The following is a 26,729-nucleotide window of genomic DNA, read 5'->3' as shown; positions in this document are numbered from 1 at the left end:
TTACTGTTACTTCTCAATGAACTTTACCCACCCACTCCCAAAAGACGCTCCTTGTAAATCAAAACAAACTAACATACTTGCCATGAATCATTTTCCCCCTGAAGTCTGTGACTTTTGCCCTAAAAGGCAGTATGTATTTCAGGGTCAAGATTAGTCACTGTATGGACTATTTGGACTCAATACCATGATCATTATGTAAATTTTCTCTTTCCATTGCTTGTATCACACTGTCAAGTACACTTAAGTCTTACCAAATTTCTTTGTTGTTTGGTAGAATGTCATTAACCAGTGAGTGCTCCTGAGAAAAAATGGTAGAGGTGATGGATCCCTTACACTTGTAGAATATCAAATATTAGAGATGGCAAGAGAATACAGAAATCATTTAGGTTAAACTCGCTGAGTTAAACCGATACAGAGCAGGTGCTGAGAGCAAACTCATCCCAGAAGTTACCAAGTTATACAATGAGTTAATAGGAGGACCAGCCCCAGAATGAATACAAAACATAGCTCTCTTTCCTGGTATCCTTTCCCAACAAACAGAACCTAGTTGACTCCTTTTTCCCTACCCGACTCCTTTTTCCCTACCCTACTCCTTGACAGCAAGCTCCCAGCTGTTACTTAAAAGTATAATTTTACCCAAAGGCTTCCAGGATTGTATGCCCTTTTACTAAATTGGAGCTATAAATAATAAACATGCCAGGGAAATTTTTGGTTGCTCGTCATTTGCTGTTCACTTTGTGGTGTCTGAACATTGTTTTGGCTGGTTCCTCATTTGTTCTGATCCAACCAGTGCTCTCATCTGCAAGCCTGAAAGCGATTGCAAGCCCCCAGGGCCGAGGCCAAATTTCCCAGTACATCTTGTACAACACTGAGCAGGCTGTCAGAGCTCAACAAATAATAATATAATCTATGGTGCATGTTTACATTTGCCACATTCAATATTATGCACCGTTGCCTGTGCAGCCAAAGCTCCGACAGGCAGCAAGACACCCATCAAGGGAGGAAGGAAAACAGCCCGCATTCGGGGAACATTGATAAACTGTAACCTGCTTAGAATTTCTTTCCACATCAACAAAAACCTCCTCAAAACCAATAGCTGAGTGAGGAGGAAAATAGGAGAAAAAACCCTCTCCAGGCCTTTAGTTCTTAGTCTACAAGATTAGGGAGTTAGACTAAATGATCTCTAAGGTGCCTTAACATTCTATATCTATGTTTTAATGGTCCATGTCTGATGGTGTCTTCCAGTTTCTTCATTCTGTAATACAGCTAGGCTTTGGACTTGAAGTCCTGCCTCAAACACCTTCTGGTAGCGTGACTAAGGATAAGTCACTGAAATTCTGCCTGCCTCAATTTCCTTATCTGTGAAGTAGGATAATAATGGTCCCTTCCCCTCAGGTTGATGCAAGATTAAAATGAAATATTCATCAAGTGTTTTATTAGCTTCAAAACATTTTAGTAATAGTAGTAGTAGTAATAGTAGCAGCAGCAACAGTAACAATAACAGTAGTAGTAGCAGTAACAGTAACAGTAGCAGTAGCATTAACAGTAACAGTAGCAGCAGCAGCAGCAGTAACAGTAGTAGTAACAGTAGCAGTAACAGTAGCAGTAACAGTAGCAGTAGCAGTAGCATTAACAGTAACAGTAGCAGCAGCAGCAGCAGTAGTAGTAGTAGTAGTAGTATGTTCTAACAGGGCAGATGAAGCTTGTGGACTTCTTCTCAAAATTGTATTTTTAAATTATCATTATTATTATTATTATTAAATTAAATAATTGAAGGAAATTTATTTCAGGTGGAGACTAGTGAAAATTACGTCTTTTTTTGTATCTAAGTTCAATGAAACTTGTCCACAGATCCTTTGAGAGTCTGTGGATCTCAGATTAAAGATCCCATTTCTAAAGTCTCTTCTAGCTTAAAAACTTTGTCTATTTCAAGAACAGGAGTCCCTTCTAGCTCTCAAAGTCTGCAAGGCTCTCCAAAGCTATACAACTGCCAGGCATTACGTCAATGTACTATATCACAAACATCAGTCTTTATAAGAGATAGCCCATTTTAAGCTTGCTCTGGGAATTGTGGGCTGAGCTTGATTTTCATAAATGTTGTAGCAGTAAAACCTTTCACCAAGTTCCTTATTTGTTAGTTGTTTGGGTTCTTTTTTCTCTAAAACATAAACTTAGGGAAAATCAAACAGCAGCTTCCAATTTAACCTCTTTAATTGGAAGTAAAGTTAATAGGGATTTGTCCTCCAAGAAAAGACATTGTGGGAGGGGAAAAGATTAAGGGAGCTTTTTTGTGACAGTTTGAGCTGAGAGTGGACCAACCCCTACCTCTTAGCCAGGAGACTGTTAGGAGCAGGAGCCTTATTAGCCAGGAATTGGAATCCAATCTCCACAGAGACTTATTCATAGTAAGCAGGAAAGTTAGCTATATGTGAATCTGACATTGTGTCCATGTATAACAATTCTCTCTGCTGGCTGATGACACCCTGTATTGTTTCCATATTCTCTGTGCAGTAATTTGTCTCTTCTCTTGGAGATGACATTCATTTCACAGGCACCATCCCCTGGGTGAAATCCAGAAGGTCCCAGAGAGAGCCAGACCATGCTGGTACAATTAACTGTCTCCTGGCAGCATTCAGACATCTGAATGAAGGATCTGAGCATCTCCTTCGGCATTCAAGATGGCACTTTCTATGATAAGGGAGTTAGGAAACCTGGAGAGAATCTAGGGCCACTACAACATGAAGGCAATGTAGGAGAGTGCAGGGTCCTGGATTTGAATTCATAAAACTTGGGGTTAAATTCCACTTACTATTGGCAAAAATTTGGTGAACTGCCCTGGCCTCAGTTTTCTTCTCTACAAATAAAAGTGTTAAATTAAATAAGTTAAATAAATAAATCCCATGTTTCTGTGAACTACCTGGAGAGTAGTCCTAGAGAAGTTAGAGTGAACATACTAAATTATGTTCATGATTATAATATAGAACCATGATCAATTCACTTTAACCAAACATTTATTAAGTGTAACTTGGAATAGATAAAGAGCCAGCTTTAGAATCAAAAAGACCTTGAGTTTGAGTCTTGCTCCCTGACAACTGGTTGGATGACCCTGAATAATAACTCATTTTACTTCCTTGTATCTCAGTTTCTCCATCTGTAAAATGCAAGGGTTGTGATCCACAGCAGGCTGTTGAGATCCCTTCTAGCCTATACTTATGATCCTGTGGCATCTATGGTGCCTATTGACTTTGGAAGACATATATATAATTTATTTATTTTAATATTCTTTTTTTAAGGATAACAGTTTTTTACTTTAAAAATACATGCAACATTCACCTTTGCAAAACCTTATGTTCCAAATTTTTCCTTCCTTTCCCCAACCCCTCTCCTACATGGCAAGTAATCCAATATATGTTAAATATATGCAATTCTTCTATACATAGTTCCACAATTATCATGCTGCACAAGAAAAAAATCCGATCAAAAAAGGGAAAAATGAGAAAGAAAAAAAAGCAAACAATAATAATAAAAAGGTGAAAATACTATGTTGTGATCTACATTTAGTCCCCATAATCCTCTCTCTGGATAAAGATGGTTCTCTCCATCACAAGACTATTGGAATTGTCCTGAATCACCTCACTGTTGAAAAGAGCTGCTTCCATCAGATCAACTCTAGAAAATTTTTAAGACTCACAGAAAGTGCTCATCTGTGTTAGCTGAGGTTTTTTCCTCACTATCATTTTTCTGTACTCGTGAAATCACAAGTCTGGTAAAAAAAAAAATACACACACACAAACACCTGTGTATGTGTACATGCATGTATTAACACACATACAAACAGCCTTGTTCTCAGTGATGGAGAATGTGCAAAGTTTAGATAAGACATGGAATTTATTGTCTAATATACATATATACTTAATTAAAATTTTCAGTGATAGGTAATAAATATATTAGAAAGGGAAAAAACAAAGTTCTCTGAGAAATTAGTAAATCTTTTTATTGACAAGAGCTGGAAGGGCTTCCTGGAGAAGGTGGCATTTGAATTGGGCTTTGAAAGACCTAGTATTGATTCACTAGGTAAAGTTGGGGAGGGTGATCCCCCAACCTCAGAGAAAAAAGGGTCCTCTGGTCAGATAGCTCAGGGCTTCATAAACTTTTTTCACTTGTGACCCCTTTTCAACTGAGAAATTTTTACATGACCACAGGTATGTATGTATATTATTATTTTTTTATTAAAGCTTTTTATTTACAAAACGTATGCATGGGAATTTTTCAACCCTTGCAAAACTTTCTGTTCCAAATTTTTCCCTCTTCCCTACCCCCTCCTTTAGATGGCAGGTAGTCCAATTCTTGTTAAATATGTTAAAAATATATGTTAAATCCAATATATGTATACATATTTATACAGTTATCTTGCTGCACAAGAAAAATCAGATGTAGAAAGAAAACAAAACCTGAGAAGGAAAATAAAATGTAAGCAAACATCAACAGAAAGTGTGAAAATGCTGTGTTGTAGTCCACACTCAGTTCCTACAGGCCTCTCTCTGGGTGTAGATGGCTTTCTTTATCACTGAACAATTGGAATTGGTTTGAATTATCTCCTTGTTGAAAAGAGCTGTGTCCATCGGAATTGATATGTATGTATTTAAAAGGTATACATATATATGTGTGTATATATGTATACATATGTATATATATATAATGTATATATTAAAAAGGTATACAAATCAAACATTTCCAGATAATAAATCATTAACAGTTTAAAACAATTCTTTGGTATACATGTAATTTTACAATTTATTAAAGATGAAGGCAAATTTGTATACTAAAGAGATAAATGTGCATGTTTATTTTTACATAAAAATTAAATCTTGTGATCAGTTCTGATGAATGTGGCTCTTTTCAATAATGAGTTGATTCAGGTCAATTATAATAGATTTGTGATGGAGAGAGCCATCTGCATCCAGAGAGAAGACTATGGAAACTGAATATGGATCAAAACATAGTATTTTCACCTTCTTTGTTGTTTGCTTGTTTTTTGTTTTTGTTCTCATTTTTTCCTTTTTAATCTGATTTTTCTTGTGTACCATGATAATTGTGTAAATATGTATAGAAGAATTGCATGTGTTTAACATATATCGGATTACTTGTCATCTAAAGGAGGGGTGGAGGGAAGGGAGGAAGAAAAAATTTAGAACACAAAGTTTTGCAAGGGTGAATGTTGAAAACTTGGCATATATTTTGAAAATAAAAAGCTAAACAAAATGCCTTATGCTGATAAAAAAAAATTAAATCTTGGAATGTTGAATACCTTTTACTGTTACCAAAATTTTCATGACCCCACAATTTAAGAAGCTTTGATCTAGCTCACTCCAAATATAAATAGAAGTCCCTTGATCAATCTTCCTAACAAAGGTGCTATGAAGCCATTACAACAGGCTAGAATTCACTGTCTTCCAAAGTACTCTGGGACAGCTCTGGTTGTTAGGATATTTTGCCTTATGTTGAGCTGATATTTTCCCCCTCTAGAAATTTTATAATTTGCTCCTAGTCTGGCTTCAAGGACTAATCAAAATAAATCTTATTTCTCTTCATCATTTCATCCCTTTAAATACTTGCATACAACTATTACACATATACACACACACACACACACACACACACACACACACACACATCCCTTACCTCTAACACATCTTTCTGCAAGCTGAAAGTCCCCATTTATTTCTGCCAGCCCTCATCTAGTGTGGTTTTCAGTTGTCTGACATTGTAGTCACAGCTCTGTCGACATACTCAATTTTGTCAATAATGCCTTTCCTAGAATATGGTTCCTGAGGTTTCACCCAATCCTTCAGTTGGGCCTTGACAATATTCTTGCCACTGGAAACAGCATGAGGAAAATTATGTAAGTGGGAAACCACAGTGGTTGAAAAATATAGGAAGGCAAATTTCAGCTCAGTATTTAAAAAAAAAGAAAAGAAAAACTCTTTCAGAACTAACCTATAATAATACTTTCTGATTCTAAATCTTGTGATTTTTATGATTGGCTGTCTATGGATATCCTAGCACTAAGCAGGGAATGTACAGGGTTAATATGGCTTAGTTATTGTCCCTTAGAAGGGACTTGGAAATCATCAAACCCAAGTCCTTAATTTAACAAGTGAGGAAACTGAGGCACAAAAAGTGACTTGTGGTCGCTAAGTGATATGTGCTAGATTTTAATCCAACACTGAATCTTTTACTCTACTTTCCAAAGTTGTTCACAATTCACTTCCAACAAATAGGAATTATAACTTTAAAATCTCAGATCAGGAGATATTGCGGCATTTGGAACTAGTGGCTACTATACTGACTGGCTCCAGACTGCTAAGTCTTTTCTTAAAACCTTCTTATATCTTCTTTTGATAGATTTTCTGTCTTCTCCCTTAATGTCAGAATAATTGTTGTACCTTGTTATTGCTATCAGTTTGCTGACCTCAATCAGTCAAAACTACTTCCTTGTCAGCTCTGTGGGCTGGGAAATTCCATCACCCATCTTGCTAGAATTATGTGTAAATTTAGGGTAACTAGGTACTGAGTAAGGGCTTAGGGATCTTTCCACTAAATAAAATGCATCATCTTGATTAGCACAGGACACTAGGACAACTGTTTTAGATGTTTACAAGCCCTTTGAGACTTCCTATTTGCTCTCAGCTATGTTCTATATAATTGAAATTGCTCAATAAATTAATTTTACCACTCTAGAACTGACAATTATCTACTTCTCCCACTGAACGTCTCCTCTTGATTTGCCAGTTAAGAATTGCCCCTCCTCAGGTAGTATGTATTAGAAAGACATTCAGATTTGAGAGTGAGATAATTTGGGTTTGAATCTGCTGGGTTTGGGGGTGTGTGATTCAATTTCCCTTTTGTAAACTTCATTTTTTACCTGTTAAATGAGGAACTTGAATGAAATAGTCTCAAAAATCACTTCTTGTTCTCAATCCAATCATTTTCACTTTTATATGACTTATAAGCATACACACACACACACACACACACACCAGCTATAAACCTGTCATTGTTTCATGGCATAATTAACAAGAACTAAACTTCAGAAACATGTTCATCTTTTCCTATGGCCTCAGCTGACCCTAACCCCAGAGCATAATCATCAGGAAACAGGTGATAAATAACACTTTACAACTTCACTAGATGCTGTGTTGCTTTCTAATTATTTATAAGAAGCTATATATAAACATGAATATTATATTCATCTCTATTCCAGTCCCAGGTTTTAATCAAGCAAGGAAGAGAGATTTAATGAGTCTTCTCTAAGAATCTTTCACCTTTAACCAGCTCTTTATGGCTACAAAGCACCCCACACCTACCATTTCAACTGCTTTAGCCCTCCCCCCTGAAATTAAGAATGGTAGGCTACCTGAAAAACCTTTTGCAAACCTGAAAGTGCTAGATAATTTGCTAGCAACTGTTGTTTCATCATTGTTATTTTTCCATCACACGTCACAATTAAAATGTCACCTATAAGAAACATCTCTTAATTAAGAGAATTAAAATTAAGTTCCTCTTAATGCCAGTGTATCTCTATTAGTTATTTCCCATTTAGCTTGCTTTGTATATATTTGTTTGTATATTGTTTCCTCTCTTAGGGGCAGCTAGATAGCTCAGTGGATAGAATACCAGGCCTATAATTAAGAAGATCTGAGTTTAAATCTGGCTTCAGATACCTACTGGCTGTGTGATCCTGGGAAAGTCACTAAATCCTGTTTGCCTCAGTTTTCTTATCTCCAAGATGTGCTAGTGAAGGAAATGACATACCAACGCAGTATGTTTGCCAAGAAAACCTTAAGATGGGATCATGAAAATTAAGAAACAACTGAAATGACTGAACTCCTTCCTTTAGATTATAAACACCTTGAGGACAAAAACTGTCTTTTGGCTCATTTTGTATCTCTAGCTACTTAGCAAAGTGCCTGGCACTTACTAAGTGCTTAATAAATGTTTATTTATTGATTAATAATAATTAATGATAATTGATTAATAACAATATGATTATGATAATTAATAAATAATAAATGTTTGTTGATTGATTAATCATAGTAATTAGGTCTCATATTTATATAGTATTTTAAGGTTTGCAAAATGTTTTATATATAGTATCTCATTTGAACATTGCAGAAGCCCAAGATGAGATAGATCCTATAATTATTATCCCCATTTTGCAGATCAAGAAACTGAGACTGAGAGATGGATTTTTGCTTGTTTTTGTGACTTTTTAGGGTCACACAACAATTAAGTGTCTGAGGCTGCTTTTGATATCAGGTCTTCTAGCTCTGGGCTTAGTACTTTATTCACTTTTCCTGACTTTTAGTCACCTCATAAGGTTGTTGTGGGGATCCAGCAAAATAATGTAGCGTGTGCCATATGTAGGAGTGCATTAGAACCAGCTCAAACCAGCTGGTGGTTACATTTTCAGCTGGATCATTTCTATCTCAGAAGTCAGCAAATGCTACAAATTAAAGTTAAATATAGCATTTTGTTGATTATCTAAACTTTTGTAAATGATGAGGAAAAAACATTAATGCAGATTAAACTTAAAAGTGTGCCTGACGTTTTTTTATTCTGAGAGCTTATTTATATTTACCAGCACATCACTCAATACAAATCTGCCAATAATCATCAGTTGATTTTTTAAATTATTTTTCAGTAGATTATTTCATCTGGAAAGGTGTATTCTTTCTTCCTTGTAGACCCTAAAAGGCAACACATTGTAAGAGAAAATAGCATTGAACTGGGAATTAGAGAATTGGGTTTTAATGTTGGCTGTGCTAAAAGTCAATATCACCCTTGCCAAGACACTCTTACCGTTGGGACCCTCAGGCTCCTACTTGGTAAAATGAAAGGGTTGAACAATGATTTTGAAGGTAGTGTTCATCCCTGGTTTATCACTCTCTGTTCAAATGGCTCTCTTAGCTTCTATGTTCTATCTTCTGTGTCCTGACCTCCTTTATTCTCAGACCTTATCCAGGCTGACATTCTATGATTTTGTTTACACACACACACACACACACACACACACACACACATACACACATATCTATTGTCTTCTGTGCTTCTAACTGTAGAAAGCATTATGGGAATACATTCTCTTCTCTCTTCCTCTTGTATGAGATACTACTCAGGCCCTTTTTAAAGGGGTTGAACAATGAACACCATCTAATAGAGTCCAAATAAACATATGTCTCCTTGACAGCCAGATTCTGATTGAATTTATTATTGCATTACCATCTTGCTTTTTAAGAACAAGCTGAGCTGACAAGTCACCTCATCACCATTAAAAATAACAACAACAACAAAAAAAAAAAAGACAAAGATGAATTATCCTGATGGAGGGTGGAAAAAGGTAAAGAACTTGTCTTTTTCAAGATGCCAACAAGAATATATATATATTTCATGTTCATTTTTTAAAAATCACTGCTCACATTGAAATGAGAGTTTACAATGATAAAGCAAGTTGCCAAATTAAATTCTGGATTTGAGGAGTGTCTTTTCACATCAGTTTGATGAACAGATAACAGCTTCTCTTTGGCCACTTGATCATTCTTGTATTGATTTCAAAACCACTTACTGTCCCCATTTGCTTTGTGTCTTAACCTGTTCTGAGTTGTCAATCACTTAAATGATTAACATAAGCTACAGTTAAAAAAAAAAAAACCTCCACAGAGGTTGTCAGAACTGAAAGAGGTCCTAGATAGATAAAAATATTCATTGGTAGAGCTGGAAGGACCCTTCAATCCTGGAAAATAGAATACAAAACTGGAAGGGTTCTCTGAAATTAGACTGTTAAAACAAAGAAAAAAACAAAAACAAAAATACATTCTGAAGAGTAATTTGGAACTTAACCCAGAGGACTATAAAACCATGCATATTCTTCAACCAAGCAATACCACTAGTTGGTCTGTATCTCAAAGAGATGAACCCCACCCCACTCCCCCCCCAAAAAAAACAAAGGAAAAGGATCTATATGTACAATACTATTTATAGTAGTTCTTTTAGTGATGGCAAAGAATTGGAAATTGAGGGGATATCCATCAGTTGGGGAAGTTGTTATATATAGGTGTGATGGGATATTATTGTGCCATAAGAAAGATGAGCAGGAAACTCTTAGAAAAAAACATAGAAAAATTATACATGACACAAAGTGTAATAGGGGAAAATATTAAATAAGATTTCTAAATTTTTTAATTAGAAATTATCTATGTTTTCATGGTTCTGCTTTGTATACAGGAAGAGCGAGATGTATAATAATCTCCTTTGAGTAATTTAGCCATTCTCTGCAATACAATGATCTAAGACAATTCTATAGGATTTATAATGAAAGATGCTGTACATCTCCGGAGAAAGAATTCATAGAATCTGAATGCAGATCAAAAATAGTTTTTCTATTTTTCTTGGAGTTTCTTATCTATTTTCCTTCATAGAATAGCTTACAATGTTTTACATGATTACACATGTGTAACCTGTGTCAAATTATTTGCCTTTTAAATGAGGGGAAGGGAGAGAGATAAAATTTTTAATTCAAAATTTGAAAAAAGAACGATAAATTGTTTTATATGTAATAGGGGAAAATATTAAATAAGATTTTTGAATTTTTTTAATTAGAAATTATCTTGGTCAAAAAAACCTTAAGTTAGCACTAGAAGAGACCCAAGAGATCATCCAGTCCAGCCTTTAAACTGAGGTCTAGAAAGGCAATATGCTTCTTGTTCAAAGTCACCTAGAAAGGACCTGAGTTCTCTAGAAAACAGAGACTGTTTTGTTTGGTTTTCACCTCTCTTTGTAGCGCTTGTGCTGAGTATAGTTCCTAGAATATATGTTAGGTACTTAATAAATGCTAGTCAAGTAACTTTGTTGAGTCATTTCAGTTGAGTCTAAATCTTTGTGTCCCCATTTGAGGTTTTTTTGTTAAAGATGCTGGAGTAGTTTGCCATTTCCTTCTCCATTTTACAATTGGGAATCTGAGGGATCACACAGCTAATAATGTCTGAGGCCGGATTTGAACTCAGGAAGATGTCTTTCTAATTCCAAGCTCAGAGTTCTATATCATCATATCAGCTGAATATATACCATCCCTAGGAAAAGTCTTACCTTTTTTTTCTCAAAATCAAATTTTTATTTGTTTTTACATCACTTACCTTTATATCCCATTCCTCCCTGCTCCACCCCCTTAGGACCATCCTTTTAACAAAGAATTAAAAAAAGAATAAATTGTAACAGTTCAGAACAAATAATCACCATACTGAAAGAGTCTGAAATTATATGCAGTGTTCCAGTCCCACAATCCCCATCTCTGCAAAGAATTAGAATAAAGGAGGCAATTGGAACATACCTTCTCATAGCCCTGCTTTGATGCCAGGCTTGGATATTATAATTATGCAAAAAAATTTCAATTGTTTTGTTGTTTTTGTTCTTTCTGTTTATGTAGTTATAGTCGTACATATTCCTTTTTTGCTTTCTTGGTTGTGAATTATTTCAGGAGGTTGCTTAATGAAAAAAAAGACTTTGTAAATAAAGAGGCATCCCTTTAGAAATAATTCCCTAGGACATTCAGGAGGACTTCTGCTACCTAAGTAGCATCCTGGCACGGAGGAACAAGGAGCTCAGGACATTGGACTGCAGAGGCTATCTAGCTGATGGGGACTTTACCAGAGGAAGATAGATTAAAGCAAGGTACCCAGGTGACCCAGTGGATAGAGTACTAGTCCTGTAGTCAGGAGTTCTGAGTGCAAATGTGACCTCAAACACTTACTAGCTGGGCAAGGCAGCCTATGTCTATCTCAGTTTCCTCTCCTGAAAATAGTACCTGCTGTTGTGAAAATAAAAGTGACATCACAGTGTAAGGCAGTTTACAAATCTTAAAAGAATTAGACAAATGTTAGGTATCTTGATTGTTGCTTTTATTGAAACTAGTCTTTTTAGTCTAGAAAAGAGAGGGCATGGGGAATGGAGATGGGGAAGTGGGGGGAGACATTTTCTGTGTCATGAATATTTTGGTTCAACACAATCAAAAATGTCTTCACAATGAGAAATTGCCTCAGCCGGGAAGAGATCAGAGTGACTGTAAGACTCTAGGCCAACTAGAAGATTATTGGAGGAAGGAGGCTGCTTCCTATTCAGAAACAGTTTGGACTAACTCAGGGCTTCTTAAATTGAGAAATTTTTATGTGACTCCAGGTATAACAGTATATAACATAAGCATATAAATCAAATAATTATTAATAATAAATCATAATTTTGCAACTCCCACATTCAGTTAAATAATCCCCATATGGAGTCATGACCCACAGTTTAAGAAGCTTTGGGCTAGATGTCTACTGAGGTTCCTTCGAGTTCTGAGATTCTGTCATTGAGCACCCAAAATCTAACCAACAAATTCTAAGTGACTTGGGATGATGAGAGAGGGAGACTTGGCAACAGTTATTATGAGCCACAATTAACACAGTTTCCAATTTCAATCAGCTCATTATATGAACTCAGTTTTAATGTATTCAAATTGCTGAAATCCGGAAGTGCAATAATCTAGACTTGGAATAGGAATCATTTCTAGACTATTAATAATAATTACAACAACAGCAATAGCTAGTGTGTTTATAGCACTTTAAGTTTGCAAGGTGCTTTACAGCTATGATCTCATCTGATCCTCTTAGCAACCTTCAGAGGTAGGTGTTATTATTATTTCCATTTTACATATGACAATACTGAGGCTGACAGAGGTCCAACTAGTCATATATGAGAGTGGTTAAGACAAGAGCTGAACTTGGGTCTTCTGGTTCCAAATCTGGTGCTCTATTTGCTACTGTAGTTACAAAACAAAGAAGCCTGTCCTTGGAATCAGGTTTGAATATTGAATTATTAATTAATTAATTAATTAATTATTTGATCTGGGATAAATCTCTTTGGCCCTGGGAAATTTGTTAAAATAAGGACTATCATTTGGTTTTGTTGTTGAGTTGTTTTTCAGTCATGTCCTGGGGTTTTCTTGGTAAAGATACTGAAGTGGTTGGCCATTTCCTTTTCCAAATCATTTTACAGATGAGGAAACGGAAACAAACAGGATTATGTGACTTGCCTAGGTTCACATAGCTCCTCAGAGTCTCAGGCTGGATTTGTACTCGGGAATTTGAAGACAATAATCTTTGTAACATTTTAGACAAATACAGTGAAGTACTTACTAAAAACAACATATTAGAACAAAGATTGAGGGAATTGTATATAGGAATCAGAAACAATCTCCATAATTCATCATCTTGTAAGGGGATAAAACTTACATACTGACCCAGAGGTTCAAACTCCAGTAGACTGTTAAATTTTCATCGTGAACACTTACACCTCAGAAATGGGCAAAGGCTACAAATCAGGGCTCAATATATTGTTAATTGTCCAGACTCAAGAAAATGCTAATAAAGCAGATTAAATTTAAAAGTATGTATACATACATACTCTTTTGAGAGCCTGGTTGTTAAATATTTACTAGTACACCCCTGTATTGTTTTATAGACGTCATATAGAGAGAGAGAGATCAGCAGGAGTGTAGGAAAAGGTATGGGGAAGCAAGTCATAATCATACTGGAGGCTAATAAAATAATAATAATAAGCATTTATATGATGCTTTAATATTTGCAAAGTGCTTTGCATCCATTTTCTCATTTGAGCCTCACAACATCTGTAACTAATAATATAACACCAAAAAAAAAAACTATACTAAATAAATAAGGAACAAAAGAGGGACTATTCAAAGCATAGAAGTTATAAAAAGATAGTTTTTTCAACTCTTCTATAAAAACAATTGAGTCTTGATAATTTTTGTGGGTTGTCCCTTCTAAGTCTGGGATTCTGGGGTTCTACCTTTGAAGCATGCAGATAATTCACAATCAGAAGTATAAAGTTGGAGGAGATGCAAAAGCCTAATAATTCACTTTGCACTTGATTGAGCATCACTTCAAAAATATCCCCAACAAGGGGGAATGAGATGGGTTAAAACTGAAAGGGATTTCAGGGGTCATGTCATCTGATCCCCTAATTTTACAGACCCTAAAATTGCAGAGTAACTTTAGATTTTAAAGGGACTTAAATGAAAGCAATGCCAGAATTTGAACCCAGATTCTGTGACTCTAAATACCATATATATATATACACATATATATTCTACTGATCTAACCAGATCATTCAGATAAAAACTAAAATCCCACCTTTAAAAAAAAAAACATTTTCCCATTCCTCTTAATTGTAGTGCCTTCTATCTGGTGATTATCTCCAGTTTATCCTGCATATATATTTGTCTGTACATAGTCATTTGCAGGTTATCACTGCCATTTTGAGCTCTTTTCCATTTCTTTAGCACAGTGCCTCACACATAGTAGATGCTTAATAAATACTTATTGAAGCATGAAGCATGAAGAAGTATAGTGACTAAGCTAGAAAAGTACCTCTTCTCCACCAATCCCAACTCCAGTGAAGGTATCAGTGAAAAAATAGATTATCACCAATGAGAGAATGGAAAGCAAACAGTGAGCCTGGATAATCCACAGATCAGATAATTGACCTGTGAATTTTTAGAAGTTGGTTATCAATGTCCCCAAACTGAGTGGAAGTTAATGAACTAAGCTGATAATGATCTTGGCTTAGCTCCTGGGGAAGTTATAGGGTTTGGTTTTGATTTTGTTATTGCTTGAGGGCTGGGGGCTGGGAGGGAGAAAAGGAATTAGAGAGAGGAAAACCAACCAGGAAAGAATTGACAAGCTCTAGAAATGAATGCATCCAGAGGGATTCCAATCATGGAGTCAAGTTTTAGCACACCTATGAGATGGTTTTTACTGCAAAGATTGAAAAGCAATACAAAATACATTAGAAGAATTTTGGCTAGAAACCCTTTAGGGGGAGATGGTACAGTCTTAAAAAAAAAATAATGTATATATTTGCATTTGGGATCTGGTGCCAGATATCCCTGAAAATCTTATTGTGTAATAGCTTTATAGATCTTGTCTTCTTATAAGCATACCCTTTTAAATAATAAATAGATACATTGCATTATTATTGTATTTTAATTGTATATTATACATTATATGTGTATATATTGTATACATGTATGTATTTGTGTGTATATATGTATATATGTGTGTGTACCGTGTGTGTGTGTATGTATATATATATATATATATATATATATATATATATATATACACCTTATAATTATATTATTAAAAAGATACCATTTAGGTACAGTGGATAGAGTCCAGGACTCAGAAAAACTCCTTTTTTTCATGAGTTCGAAGCTGACCTTAGATACTTACTCAACTTACTCAACTCTTTTTGCCTCAGTTTCCTCATCTGTAAAATGAGCTGGAGAAAGAAATGGCCAATCATTCCAATGTCTTTGCCAAAAAAAAAAAAACCCTCCAAATGGAGTTATGAAAAATCAGAGAGAACTGAAACAAATGAACAATAGCCAAGCAAAAGTCGGCAGACTTGCCATGTTGGTACCTAGTAGATAAATAAAATTGAGGAAAATCTTAATATATCTAGTTGCCCATCAATTTGAACATGGTTAAACAGACTGTGGTACCCAGATGTAATGAAACATTATTGTATCCTATCCCTGCACTGATAATTTTTAAAAAGAGTGAGAGGCAGATGAAGATTTTTAAAATGATTCAAAGTAAACAGAGACAAGAAGTAATATATAGAATGACATATGTAGTGGAAAGAGAAAAAAATGCACTATCTTAGCCACACAAAAAATGAATCTGAATGTTGTGTAATTATAACAACCAAGCTTGACACCTTTGTAGAGGTGGGGGTCTATGGGCATGGAGCAATGCATTCATCATCAGATTTGATGGATATATTGATTAGTTTCATTAGACTGATTTTTTATCTCTCTTTTTTATTTGTTTTAAGGGATGGCTCTTTGGGCAATATAGTGATATACTGTGAAATGAAGGTAATTTAAAGACAAAAGGTAGTATGTTTTGTAAGATTATAAAGCTTTCTCTTTTTAAAAGATATCTTCTATTCCAACCTACTTGTTTTACAAAGCAAAAAAATGAGGCTCATTGAATAGAAGAGAAGCTTGTTAAATAATAGATCCAAAATCCAAATCCAAATCTTTGACTCCAAGATCAATGACCATCCTATAACACTACTCTGCCTTGAGCCACCATCTTGATTTAACTTCTCTGGCTTTCCCTATTTTGGGCTAGCCCAGACATTTCATACTTGTACTAGCTCTGGTCCCAATCTGACTTCTAGTAAATTATAGTATAACCCAAATTCTTAGAATTCTCTTCTAGTTGACATCATCGACCACCTCCTCTCTGACTCTGGTGTAAATTTGATCTTCTATCTCTATTCCAAGGTCTGAAGACCAGTTTTTTCTTCCACATCAGGAGAAATTTTGTTGCTCCCAACAGCCCATCAACTCTTGCCTGTCCAATTCCTTATTTCCCTACAGAATGCCTTTGGACAAAAGTAGATGTCACACACGAGGCAAATAGGCGCATTTGCATTTCATCCTTTCTCTTTTACCTAATGAAGATTCCCTCAGAGAATGTCTCAGTCCAAAGCTTCTAATTCATTGGCCAAGTTTACAGTCTATTATAGGAAGAGATCATGTTAGAATTGGAAAGAATTTTATAATGGAGGACATTGAGACCCAGAAAAGGGGAAATGGTTTGCTTGAAGTTGCACAGCTGGTTAGTTCCTAAATTCATAGTTGAACTTCAACTAGTTCAAGTTATCCTGCCACCTAATCTGATTTTTTTCTCCATGGTGACCTATTATCTCATAAAGACCAACACTGATTAATCCCTGAGAGCTGTACTTACATATGAAACATTCTCATATCCACATTTTAGGTCTATAAAATCATCAAGTTACAGCATTCCTTGTGCCCAAATCTGAAATTCTATTAAGATAGCTCTTGTGAGACAATTGGACGTGGATGTCTTTAAACTATAACTCTTCCCTTAAGAGGTTGGGGGAGGGAACTGAAGAGGAACCATAAGATAGATAAAGGAAGAATGCCAGTAAATATTAGTCAGGACTCTAAGAATGCAATATCAGGAAGCTGAGGATGGATGGGATCTAGAAGAGAACATAGATGTCAAGATCTGATTAGAAGTTCAACAAATCCATTCAATGCAACAAACCCTATTTAGATTATCTACTAAATGTAGGCAACTAGAAATATGGAAAGAGCACATCCTGAACCCTGAAGTAGTTCACTTTGCCCTAAAATTCATCTCGATGGTTATCAGAACCATAGAAATGGAAGGAAAAAGCGATTGGTTTAATGGATTGGAGAACATTGGACAGATTATCTTCCACCATGCTTGAATTAGCAAAATCCTTGTTTTTTGTTTTGTTTTTTAAAAAAGACTTTGAATGCATATTGCACATAAATCTGTTACACACTTAATGCATAGGGACTATTTACATAATCGATAGTGACATTCTAGTAACAAATATTTTTCAAATGTGGAAAGTTTAGAATTATTTTTCCTACCTCAAATCCTAAAATGAATATTCAGATCCTTTGAATACTGGCTTAATTAGCTGCTTTCATTAAAAAAAATTTAATGGAAAGCTGAAGTTTTCTTCCCATCATCTTCCTTCGTCAGCTTAAGTAATGTGCACTGAATAAAACATTGGACTTAATTGCCAGCATTATTTTAAAACTTTATATGCATTTGTACAGCAGTATTGCAGGGGTGGGGGGAGTTGGGGAGGAAATCAAAGCAGTTATACTTTCTAAAATTCCAGAACAAATTTATTTTGTTTCTTATTTTCTTATTTATTCAAATTATAGTAGGTTGAAAAGACCTTTTGCACTCTGCTCTATTAGGAACACATAGAAGGCCAGATCCTTTGGAAAGGCTTTAATGATCATTTATTTTGATTCCTTGACTTTGAAGAGAAATCTGAGACCAAAGGACAGACAAGCCCAGCCAAGTTCATATAGAATATTAGCAGAAGAGTAAAGGACCCTTGTGTGACCAGCTAGGTAGTACACACAGTGGATAGAGAAGGAGCTGAGTTCAAATCCAGATTCAGGTATTTATTAGCTGTGTGACTCTGGGCAAATATTTTAACCCTCTTTGCTCATCTGTTTGTTCATCTGTCAAATGAGCTGGAGAAGGAAATGACAAATCATTCCTGCATCTTTGCAAAACAAACCAAAAAAAAAAAAAAAATTGGGGACAGATACAAATAATTGACTTAAAAAAAAAAAAAAGTCCTTGACTCCCAGTTCATTATTTTGAGCATTGAGACTTACTTCTGAATTCTGGTTCTAAAACCATGGGCAAGTCATTCAACTTCTCCAAGCCTCAGTTTCCTTATTTGTAAAAATAGAGATAATAGTATTTGCACTCTTGGAGTAATTGTAACAGAGAGTTGTTGTAAGGCAAGCTCTTTGTAAACTTAAAAGTATTGTGGGGAATGTAAGCTATGATGATCATTACTGTTATTATCAAATTAGATAATATATGCAAAGTGCTTTGTAACAGTCGAGTAATAGACAAACACGAACTGCTATTATCATCAATTCTCAGTCTGCACTGCTTCCTCCCTATCTTGTCAGCTTGAGGAAAGGGGTCCTTTTGCTTGTTTGTCATATTTCAGATTTTTCTCCCTGATTCCGAATCTATCAACCCTCCTTGAGAAATGGCTGCAGCAAATTCTTGAATGTATAGTTGTTCTAATAGTATTCTGTTGAAATTCTGCTTGGTCTGACACCAGCCATTTTGGTGTTAGTTTTATTGGCAAGTCCCTGCCCAGCCTAATTGTGTATTTTGCATCCCAGCTGTCTGGCGTGTGCCAAGCACTTTGCACTGAGTCACTGGTATTGTGTAGATTGCAGAGGGCCTTATTAGGTTAGCTGCCTTTTATTTTTTTAGTATATTTTTGGCAATTTTCTCTCCTTAACCTCCAGGGAACCTTCAAGCCAGAAGTAGAATTTAAAGGCTAAAGTGTATTTGAGCATCATGGAATCAGAGAATATCAAGGTTTAAAAGGACCCAATAATATAGAATATTAAATCTGAAAGAGATCTTAGAACACAGAATGCTGTAACATAAAGCACGGAACATTAAAGCTCCTAAAATCAGTCCTTTAGGACATAAAATGTTGAAGATAAAAGAGCCTTTAGAAAATAAAATCTTAGAACCCAGGAAAATGGAATGTTAGATTGGAAAGGCCTTTAGAACATAGAATGCTAGAACCCAGAAAAATGGAATATTAGACCTAGGAAGGCCTTTAAAACATAGAATGTTAGAAGTCAGAAAATAGAATGTTAGACCTGGAAAGGCCTTTAGAATATAGAATGTTGGAACTCAGAACAGGTAATTTTAGACCTAGAAAGATCTTTAGAACATAGAATGTTAGAACTCAGAAAAAAATCTGTTAGATTTTTGTTAGACCTGGAATGTTAGACCTGGAAATACCTTTAGAACACAGAATGTTAGAACCCAGAAAAGGTAATGTTAGATCTAGAAAGGCCTTTAGAACATAGAATGTTAGAACCCAGAAGATGGAATGTTAGACCTGAAAAGAAGCTTAGGACAAAATGGTTCTGGGCACACTTGGGAATGTCATAGCGGCATTCATCAATGAGTTTGAAACCTCCACTATGCAATACAAGTACCAAAAATATAAGAATATGAAGAAGACAAGATGATAGGACTCTTGTGCTATGGTAATGGAACCTGATGCAGTCAGTTCGCCATTTTGATACCGTCAGACCTATTTCTTAGGCTGAGGGAGGAAGAAAGCCCCCCACAGGCTAAATGTTTTCCAACTAAGCTAAACAAAAGAAAACCAAGGGGGATACATTTCTGGTGCCTTTTCTAAAAGGTCACTCCCATGTCTTTTTTCCTGTGATGGCTAAATGTTGAGATGCAGTTGTTTCTTTTCTGAAAAGCTCTATTGAGACCAAAAAAAAAAGGATGGTTGTGTTTTGCTTTGGGATTTGGCCACAAGCCTGGTTGGCTAGAAGCCTTCTATTGCCCACAGGGGAATGGGTGGAAGTCAACTTAATCTTCCATCTAAACGCACAGTTACTTCATAGGAAGCTGATCTAAAATTTCCTCTTCTTTAGTCTGCTTTCATGGAGGTTACATGAGACCAATCCAGGCCTGATTTAGCATTCTATCAATTATAGGAAAATCTCCAAGGAAAAGTAAAGAGGAAAGACAGACTCATGTGTGTATAGCCAAGAAAGGGAGGGGTGGAGACAAACCAAAAAGTAAAACTGCCCCTAGAGTTGCTATTATTGCAGTACCTGGAACCTAGAGGATTAGACTACTAAAGGAAATCTGGGAGAGAATGTGGAGCAGAGGTTTGTTCATGATTCACTAAGTGAAAGTAAAATAGAATTCCGAGACAGTGAGCTTTAATTCAAAATTGTAACCCTGCTATTTATCTATTTGTCTGTGTCACCTATTCATACTGAGCCAAGGTTTCCTTCGCTATAAACTGAAAAAGTTGGACTAAACTATTTCTAAGACCTTTTCTAGTTTTATATCTAGGATCCTATAATTGCAATTCATAATGTTACTCTCAGAAATTAATATCTATGTGACTGTAGGAAAAATACTTATCATCTCTGAGACTTAGTTTCTCCATAAGTGAAATGAAAGCTGGACTAAACTATTTCTAAGGCCTTTTCTAGTTTTATATCTAGGATCCCATAATTGCAATTCACAATGTTGCTCTCAGAAATTAATATTTATGTGACTGTAGGAAAAATACTTATCATCTCTGAGACTTAGTTTCTCCATAAGTGAAATGAAAGCTGGACTAAACTATTTCTAAGATCTTTTCTAGTTTTATATCTAGGATCACATAATTGCAATTCACAACTTAGCTCTCAAAATATCTATGTGACTTTAGGAAAAATACTTGTCATCTCTGAGACTTAGGTTCTCTAAGACTTAAGTTTCTCCATAAGTAAAATGAAAATTGGATTAAAGTATTTCTAAGATCTTTTCTAATTTTATATCTAGGATTCCATAATTGCAATTCACAACTTAGCTCTCAGAATTAATATCTATGTGACTTTAGGAAAAATACTTATTATCTCTGAGACTTAATTTCCCCATAAGTAAAATGAAAGAATTGATGATTTCTGGATACCATCCCCAATTCTAATTCCTGCACAGTGCTTAAAACGAGGTAGTTCCAACAAGGAGCAATTCCATTTTCCTCAATGACAGGAAACATATTTCGGTGCTGTTGAAGTATGATAGATGGTATCAGTCTTCCCCATTAATGGGAGAGATAATTTCACATAAATAGATCGGGAGACCTCCCAGGTGAGATGAGGGACTGGCCACGCCACTTAGTTCACTTGCCGTGTAATTGCATTGAGACCAAGGTCTTTGGGAAGGAAATGGCTGATGAAATTAGCATTAGGCAGATTCCTGGGGGGCTTGATGCATTCTGGGTAGTCGATCTTGCCTCCAGAAAGGACAAGTTGACACTGGAGAGGCCAGCTGCTTACAAGCCTGGTGTTAATTGTTTTTCCCCCTAAACAGGGACAGGTTTATCATCCAGGGAAGTAAAGATTTGAGGATCTAATCATGCAAGGCCTGAGACTCGGGCCTTTTTAACAGACTCCAAATTTATGCATGCTGTCCAGGCCTCTTTATTACTATTCTTCGGAAAATATGTGCCTTGGGGGAGCCCGTTTTCCTCATAGAGTGTAAATAAAGCAATTGTTACAGTCCCTGGGAGGGCACGAAGGGAGATGACAGGTAGACTTGGCTAAGAGCTACTTGACACTGAAGAAAGACAGATTTATTTGAAATGTATAAGTCAATAAAGGAGGCCCAGTGCTCAGCTGTATCGAGGAACACAGGAAGCCAGGAGTGCAAATTTGTCTTTTGGAACATTGACAAGCTGGAATGCTTCCAGGGATGGTGAAGGTCCAGAGACCAGGCAACCCCTTAGCACTTTTGTACAGCTCTCGTCATCAGGAAGATGTTCTTAATACTGAGTCAAACTCTGCCCTTTTTCATCTTCTACCCATTGCCTCCAATTCTGCTTTGGAGGACAAAGAGAAGGCCATTCCTTCTCCATATGACAGCTCTCCAAATTTTTAAAGAGAGCAATCATTGCCCTCCCAGTTCCTTCATCTTCCATATGGCATAATCTTCAGTCTCCTCAGCATCCTGGTCACCCTTTTCTGGACATGATCCAGCTTATCAATTCCTTTCCAGAAATGTGAAACTGAGAACGAAATCTCTCTGGATTTCATTTTCTTTATCTGTAAAAATAAGTGAATTAAACTTCTAAGATCTTTCCCCCCTCTAAGGTTTTATGATTCTTTCTTGGATCCAGAGTTGACCCTTTCAAAAGTGGGCATCTTCTCCTGCTACTTCAAAAACTGGAGACAAAGAAGCTCAACCATCTTTCTCTGGGCCATTTGGTTTTTTGGATGTGAATTGCCAAGTCAAGAATAACTGTCTTCCAAATTCATTTTGTGACTCAGTTTCTTCATTGTATACTTGTGCACTCCTACCTGTACTGTCTGTCTCTTCGTGTTCCTGAGAGTCACACCCTGTTTAAACCATAAAGCATCACAGAAATGTGAGTTATTATTATTAATATCTGGTTTTTCACTGTAATGTCTAGCATCTCCAGAAAATTAAACTCTGCAGGAGATATTTGCAAACAAACACCTCTTAATAGTTGTTCTCCTGAGGAGGAATCTTGCTGTAAGATATTATGAGTATAAGAAGATTATGACTCATCCTTCTCTAATCCCATGAGGCTTCAGGAAAAAAAAGTAAAGGAACCAGACTTGGTCATAGAACAATAGTCCATGAGTGAACTGCATTAATTGTTCAAAACTGTAACCTCTAAGATGAGCATTTCATGAGAGGACATGGTATAATAGGTCTGGATTCAGATCCTGCTCCTAATTACCTATATGAGTTATTATAATTATTATTATTATTAGCTAGCATCCACATAGCCCTTACTATATGCCATGCATCATGCTAAGCACTTTACAAACGTTATCTTATTTGATCTTCACGATAACCCTGGGAGGTAGATGTTGTTATCCCCGTTTTACATTTTACTGGATCTCAGTTTTCTTATTTGCAAAATGATGAATTTAAACTAGATGATTTCTAAGGTCCTTTTCAGCTATAAATCTATTCCCTTTGATCTATCCCAACCTCTCTATTCCTAAAACTAACCAATAGTACAGACTCTTATTACTGCCTGTCTAGACTATTGCAATGGCTTCTTTTAAAAAATTATTGATGATTTCTATTTCTTACATCACCATAATAGCCTTTCTCTCCCCATCTCCAAGAGCTATCACCTATCATGAATAGGATTTTCTAGAGAGTCAGAAAAAAGTCAGCACAACTGATTGGGATGTTGAGAAAGTCCAAAAGCATGCAATGTTGTGAAACCCGTGAACTTCCCCCCACTCCCCACAGGGGTAGGTCAAAAGTGTTTTCTCATGTGTTTTCATTGGATTCCCACTTTATCTTTACAATTTTGTTATATTTATTTATATTTTTTGGTGTGTTGAGGTTTCCATTTACATTGTTAGAGTTATTGTGCATAATGTTTTCTTGGTTCTACTTACTTTGCTCTGCATCAGTTCATACAGATCTGTCCGTGCTTCTCTATATTCATCACACACATAACTTCTTCAGCATAGTAACATTCTACTACATTTGTGTGCCATAGTTTGTGTAGCTGTTCCTCAATTGGTGGACATCTAGTTTTGGGGTTTTTCCCCAGTTCTTAGATATCTCAAAAATGGCTACTTTAAATACTTTGGAATAGGTGAAGACTTTTTTCTTATCAATAACTTTCTTGCGGCATAAATCCAGCAATGCCAAAAGGACATAGACATTATAATTATTTTATTTGTACAATTCACAGTAATCTCTTAATCGACCTTTCTTTTACTCTCTTTCTGATCATCACTCTTGTCCCATCCCAATCCATCTCCTATGCCATTGAGGAATGCTTTTTCTTACATGAAGATCTTGTCGTGCACATTACTACTTAAAAATTCTTAATGGTTCCCTCTTGCTTCCTAAACATAGGTAGGCTAGTAAATATTTAACAATCAATTTTGGGGGAGGGGAGCCAGAAGGAGGTATGCAGGATACACTTTTATGTTTAATTTGCATTATTAACATTTTCTTTCTGACTTTCCTAAAACTAGACATCAACAAAATAATATGTTGAGCCCTGATTTGTCATATTTACTGATTTCCAAAGTGTAATTGATCACATTAAAAAATTAACAAAGGGCAGCTAGTTGTTGTAGTAGATAGAACACTAGCCCTGAAGTCAGGAGGACTTGAGTTCAAATTTGGATTTAGATACTTAACACTTCTTGGCTATGTGATCCTTGGCAAGTCACTTAATCCCAATTGCCTCAGCAAAAAAAGTTCCAGCAAACCCTTGTCCCTAAGTGATATTCAGATTCCTTTGCCTAAAATTTAAGGCCCAGAACCTACCTTCAAAGCCTTATAGCATGTTATTCCCCTCCTTGACCCTAAAATTAACCAATCTACACTCAAACTCTCTTGCCCCACAGAATAAACATTGTATTTTCACATCTCTATGCTTTTTCTCACACATTTCTCTATACCTGAAACGCCTTTCCCTCCTCTTCATGTGGTGATTTTCTTCTTAATTTGTAAAGCTTCACTAAAATATAGCTTTGCCCAGGATCTGTGTGCTGATTCCCCATTAATTAGTAACAAGCTCCAAGATCACACATGTTTTATACTTTCTTTCATGTGTTTATTAAGTATCATCAGATGATATAGTTGTTTTGAGTTCCTCATCTCCTCTATTAAACTGTGAGCTTAGTTAGAGTGGAAATTATGCCCTAACTGGATTGTGTTTCTCCCCTCGTGTAGATTGAGGTGCATTAATAAATGTATGAAGATGCAAGCGATGTCCTAACTGTACAATTGCAATGGATCACTTTGTTATTAAACAGCATTGTTTTTCTCCCTCCAACCTCTTTCTACCTTTTAGACACGCCTGCGTGATTCGAGGTCAAGTGATGACGTCTGATGGAACTCCACTGGTTGGTGTAAACATCAGTTTTGTCAACAACCCTCTCTTTGGGTATACCATCAGCAGACAGGATGGCAGGTATGGCATTCTCTGTGGCCTGTTTTTGTGATGCTCTGTCATTATTCTGACTGTTTTTATTACTAATAGAACTAAGAGAACAAAATCCTGAATTGGTTTTTTTAAGTGAACTGGTCGGAATTAGTTCATTTCTTCCTCCATTCAACAACTCTAGATTATGTGCTTGCTAAGTGTTGTTTGCTGCACTAAGTGCTGAGGGAATTACAAAAATAATTAAGACATGGATCTGCCTTCATGGAGTTTATATTCTAGCAATATAAGAAAAGCTGTTTACACAGATGATCAAACAAAAATGCTTTTCATAGTCTTTGAGTATTGAGATAATCTTTATATTTTATTTCATCTTACATGATAATATCCTATTATATATATCACCCATTTATATTGAGCTTTAAGCATTACAAAATATTTCCCTCACAATGACTACATTAAAGTCCATAGGACAAGAATTATTAGCCCCATTTTATAGTTGAAGTAATCGAGATTCAGAAAAGTTACATGTGGTACTTATGGTCAAATATCACATTATCAATCAACATATATTCATGAAGTGGCTATTATTACCAGGCACTGTACATTCAACAAATAAAATCCTTATTCCCAAAAAGCGTACATTCTCACATGGGGATTCTTAATCTGAAGTCTTTGGATCCCCAAGATGGCCCAAGGTACTTGGATAGATTTCTGGGGATCCCTAAACTTGGATAGAGAAAAATATATATTTATTTTCACTAACTTCTAACTGAAATTTTACATTTCCTTCAGTTGTGAATATTTTCTTAAAAATTCATTCTGTGAAGGAGTCATTGAGCTGTCAAAGGGATCTATGACATGAAAAAAGATTAGGAACCTCTGTTCTAACAAAAGAGTCAGTCAGAGTTGGCAAATGAACCCAAGTCACCTGACTCCCAAGTCTTGCATTTAATAAATGTTCATTGAATTGAATTGCATGATGCATGCAGACAGGAGAAAGTTAGAAAGGGCTCTCAGATCAGAAGAGAGAGAGAATATTTTCTGTGGATAAGAAGTGATCTAAGGAAGGCTCTGGAGGAGATGACATTTATACTCACCCTTGAAGGACAGGAAGGACAGCGATAAAGTCAAACCAGAAGAACAGTCCTGTAATGGCTGTAAGATGCACCCTAAACTCTAACCACCTGCATAACGTTCATCACAATGGTGTCCAGACAAGAGGGTGAATAGACTGGCACACATATGCAAGCTCTCAAGTCAACATGTTTTTTTTTTTTAATAATAATAGCTTTTATTTTCAAAATATATGCAAAGATAGTTTCCAACATTTAAATTTGCAAAACCTCGTGTTCCAAATTTTTCTCTGTCCCTCCTCCCTCCCCTAGATAGCAAATAATCCAATACAGGATAAACATGTACAATTCTTCTAAACATATTTTCACACATATCATGCTGTGCAAATCAGACCAAAAGGGGAAAAATGGGAAAAACAAAACAAATCAGCAAACAATAATAACAATAAAAAATATGAAAATACTCTGTTGTGATGCACATTC

General features: G+C 35.8%; 1 protein-coding gene across 1 annotated transcript in view; it reads left to right on the top strand.

Annotated features, from left to right (window-relative positions):
* Nucleotides 1-26,729, top strand: part of TENM4 (teneurin transmembrane protein 4) — a 1,176,249-nt gene that overhangs the window by 1,046,187 nt on the left and 103,333 nt on the right. The window contains exon 19 of the mRNA XM_051987214.1: nt 25,081-25,200. Coding sequence (XP_051843174.1) covers nt 25,081-25,200 — 120 coding nt within the window. The remainder of the gene's footprint in view (nt 1-25,080; nt 25,201-26,729) is intronic.

Source organism: Antechinus flavipes, chromosome 3, assembly GCF_016432865.1.
Source record: "Antechinus flavipes isolate AdamAnt ecotype Samford, QLD, Australia chromosome 3, AdamAnt_v2, whole genome shotgun sequence".
In the NCBI taxonomy this organism is placed as follows: domain Eukaryota; kingdom Metazoa; phylum Chordata; class Mammalia; order Dasyuromorphia; family Dasyuridae; genus Antechinus; species Antechinus flavipes.
This window is presented reverse-complemented; position numbering and strand designations above follow the sequence as displayed.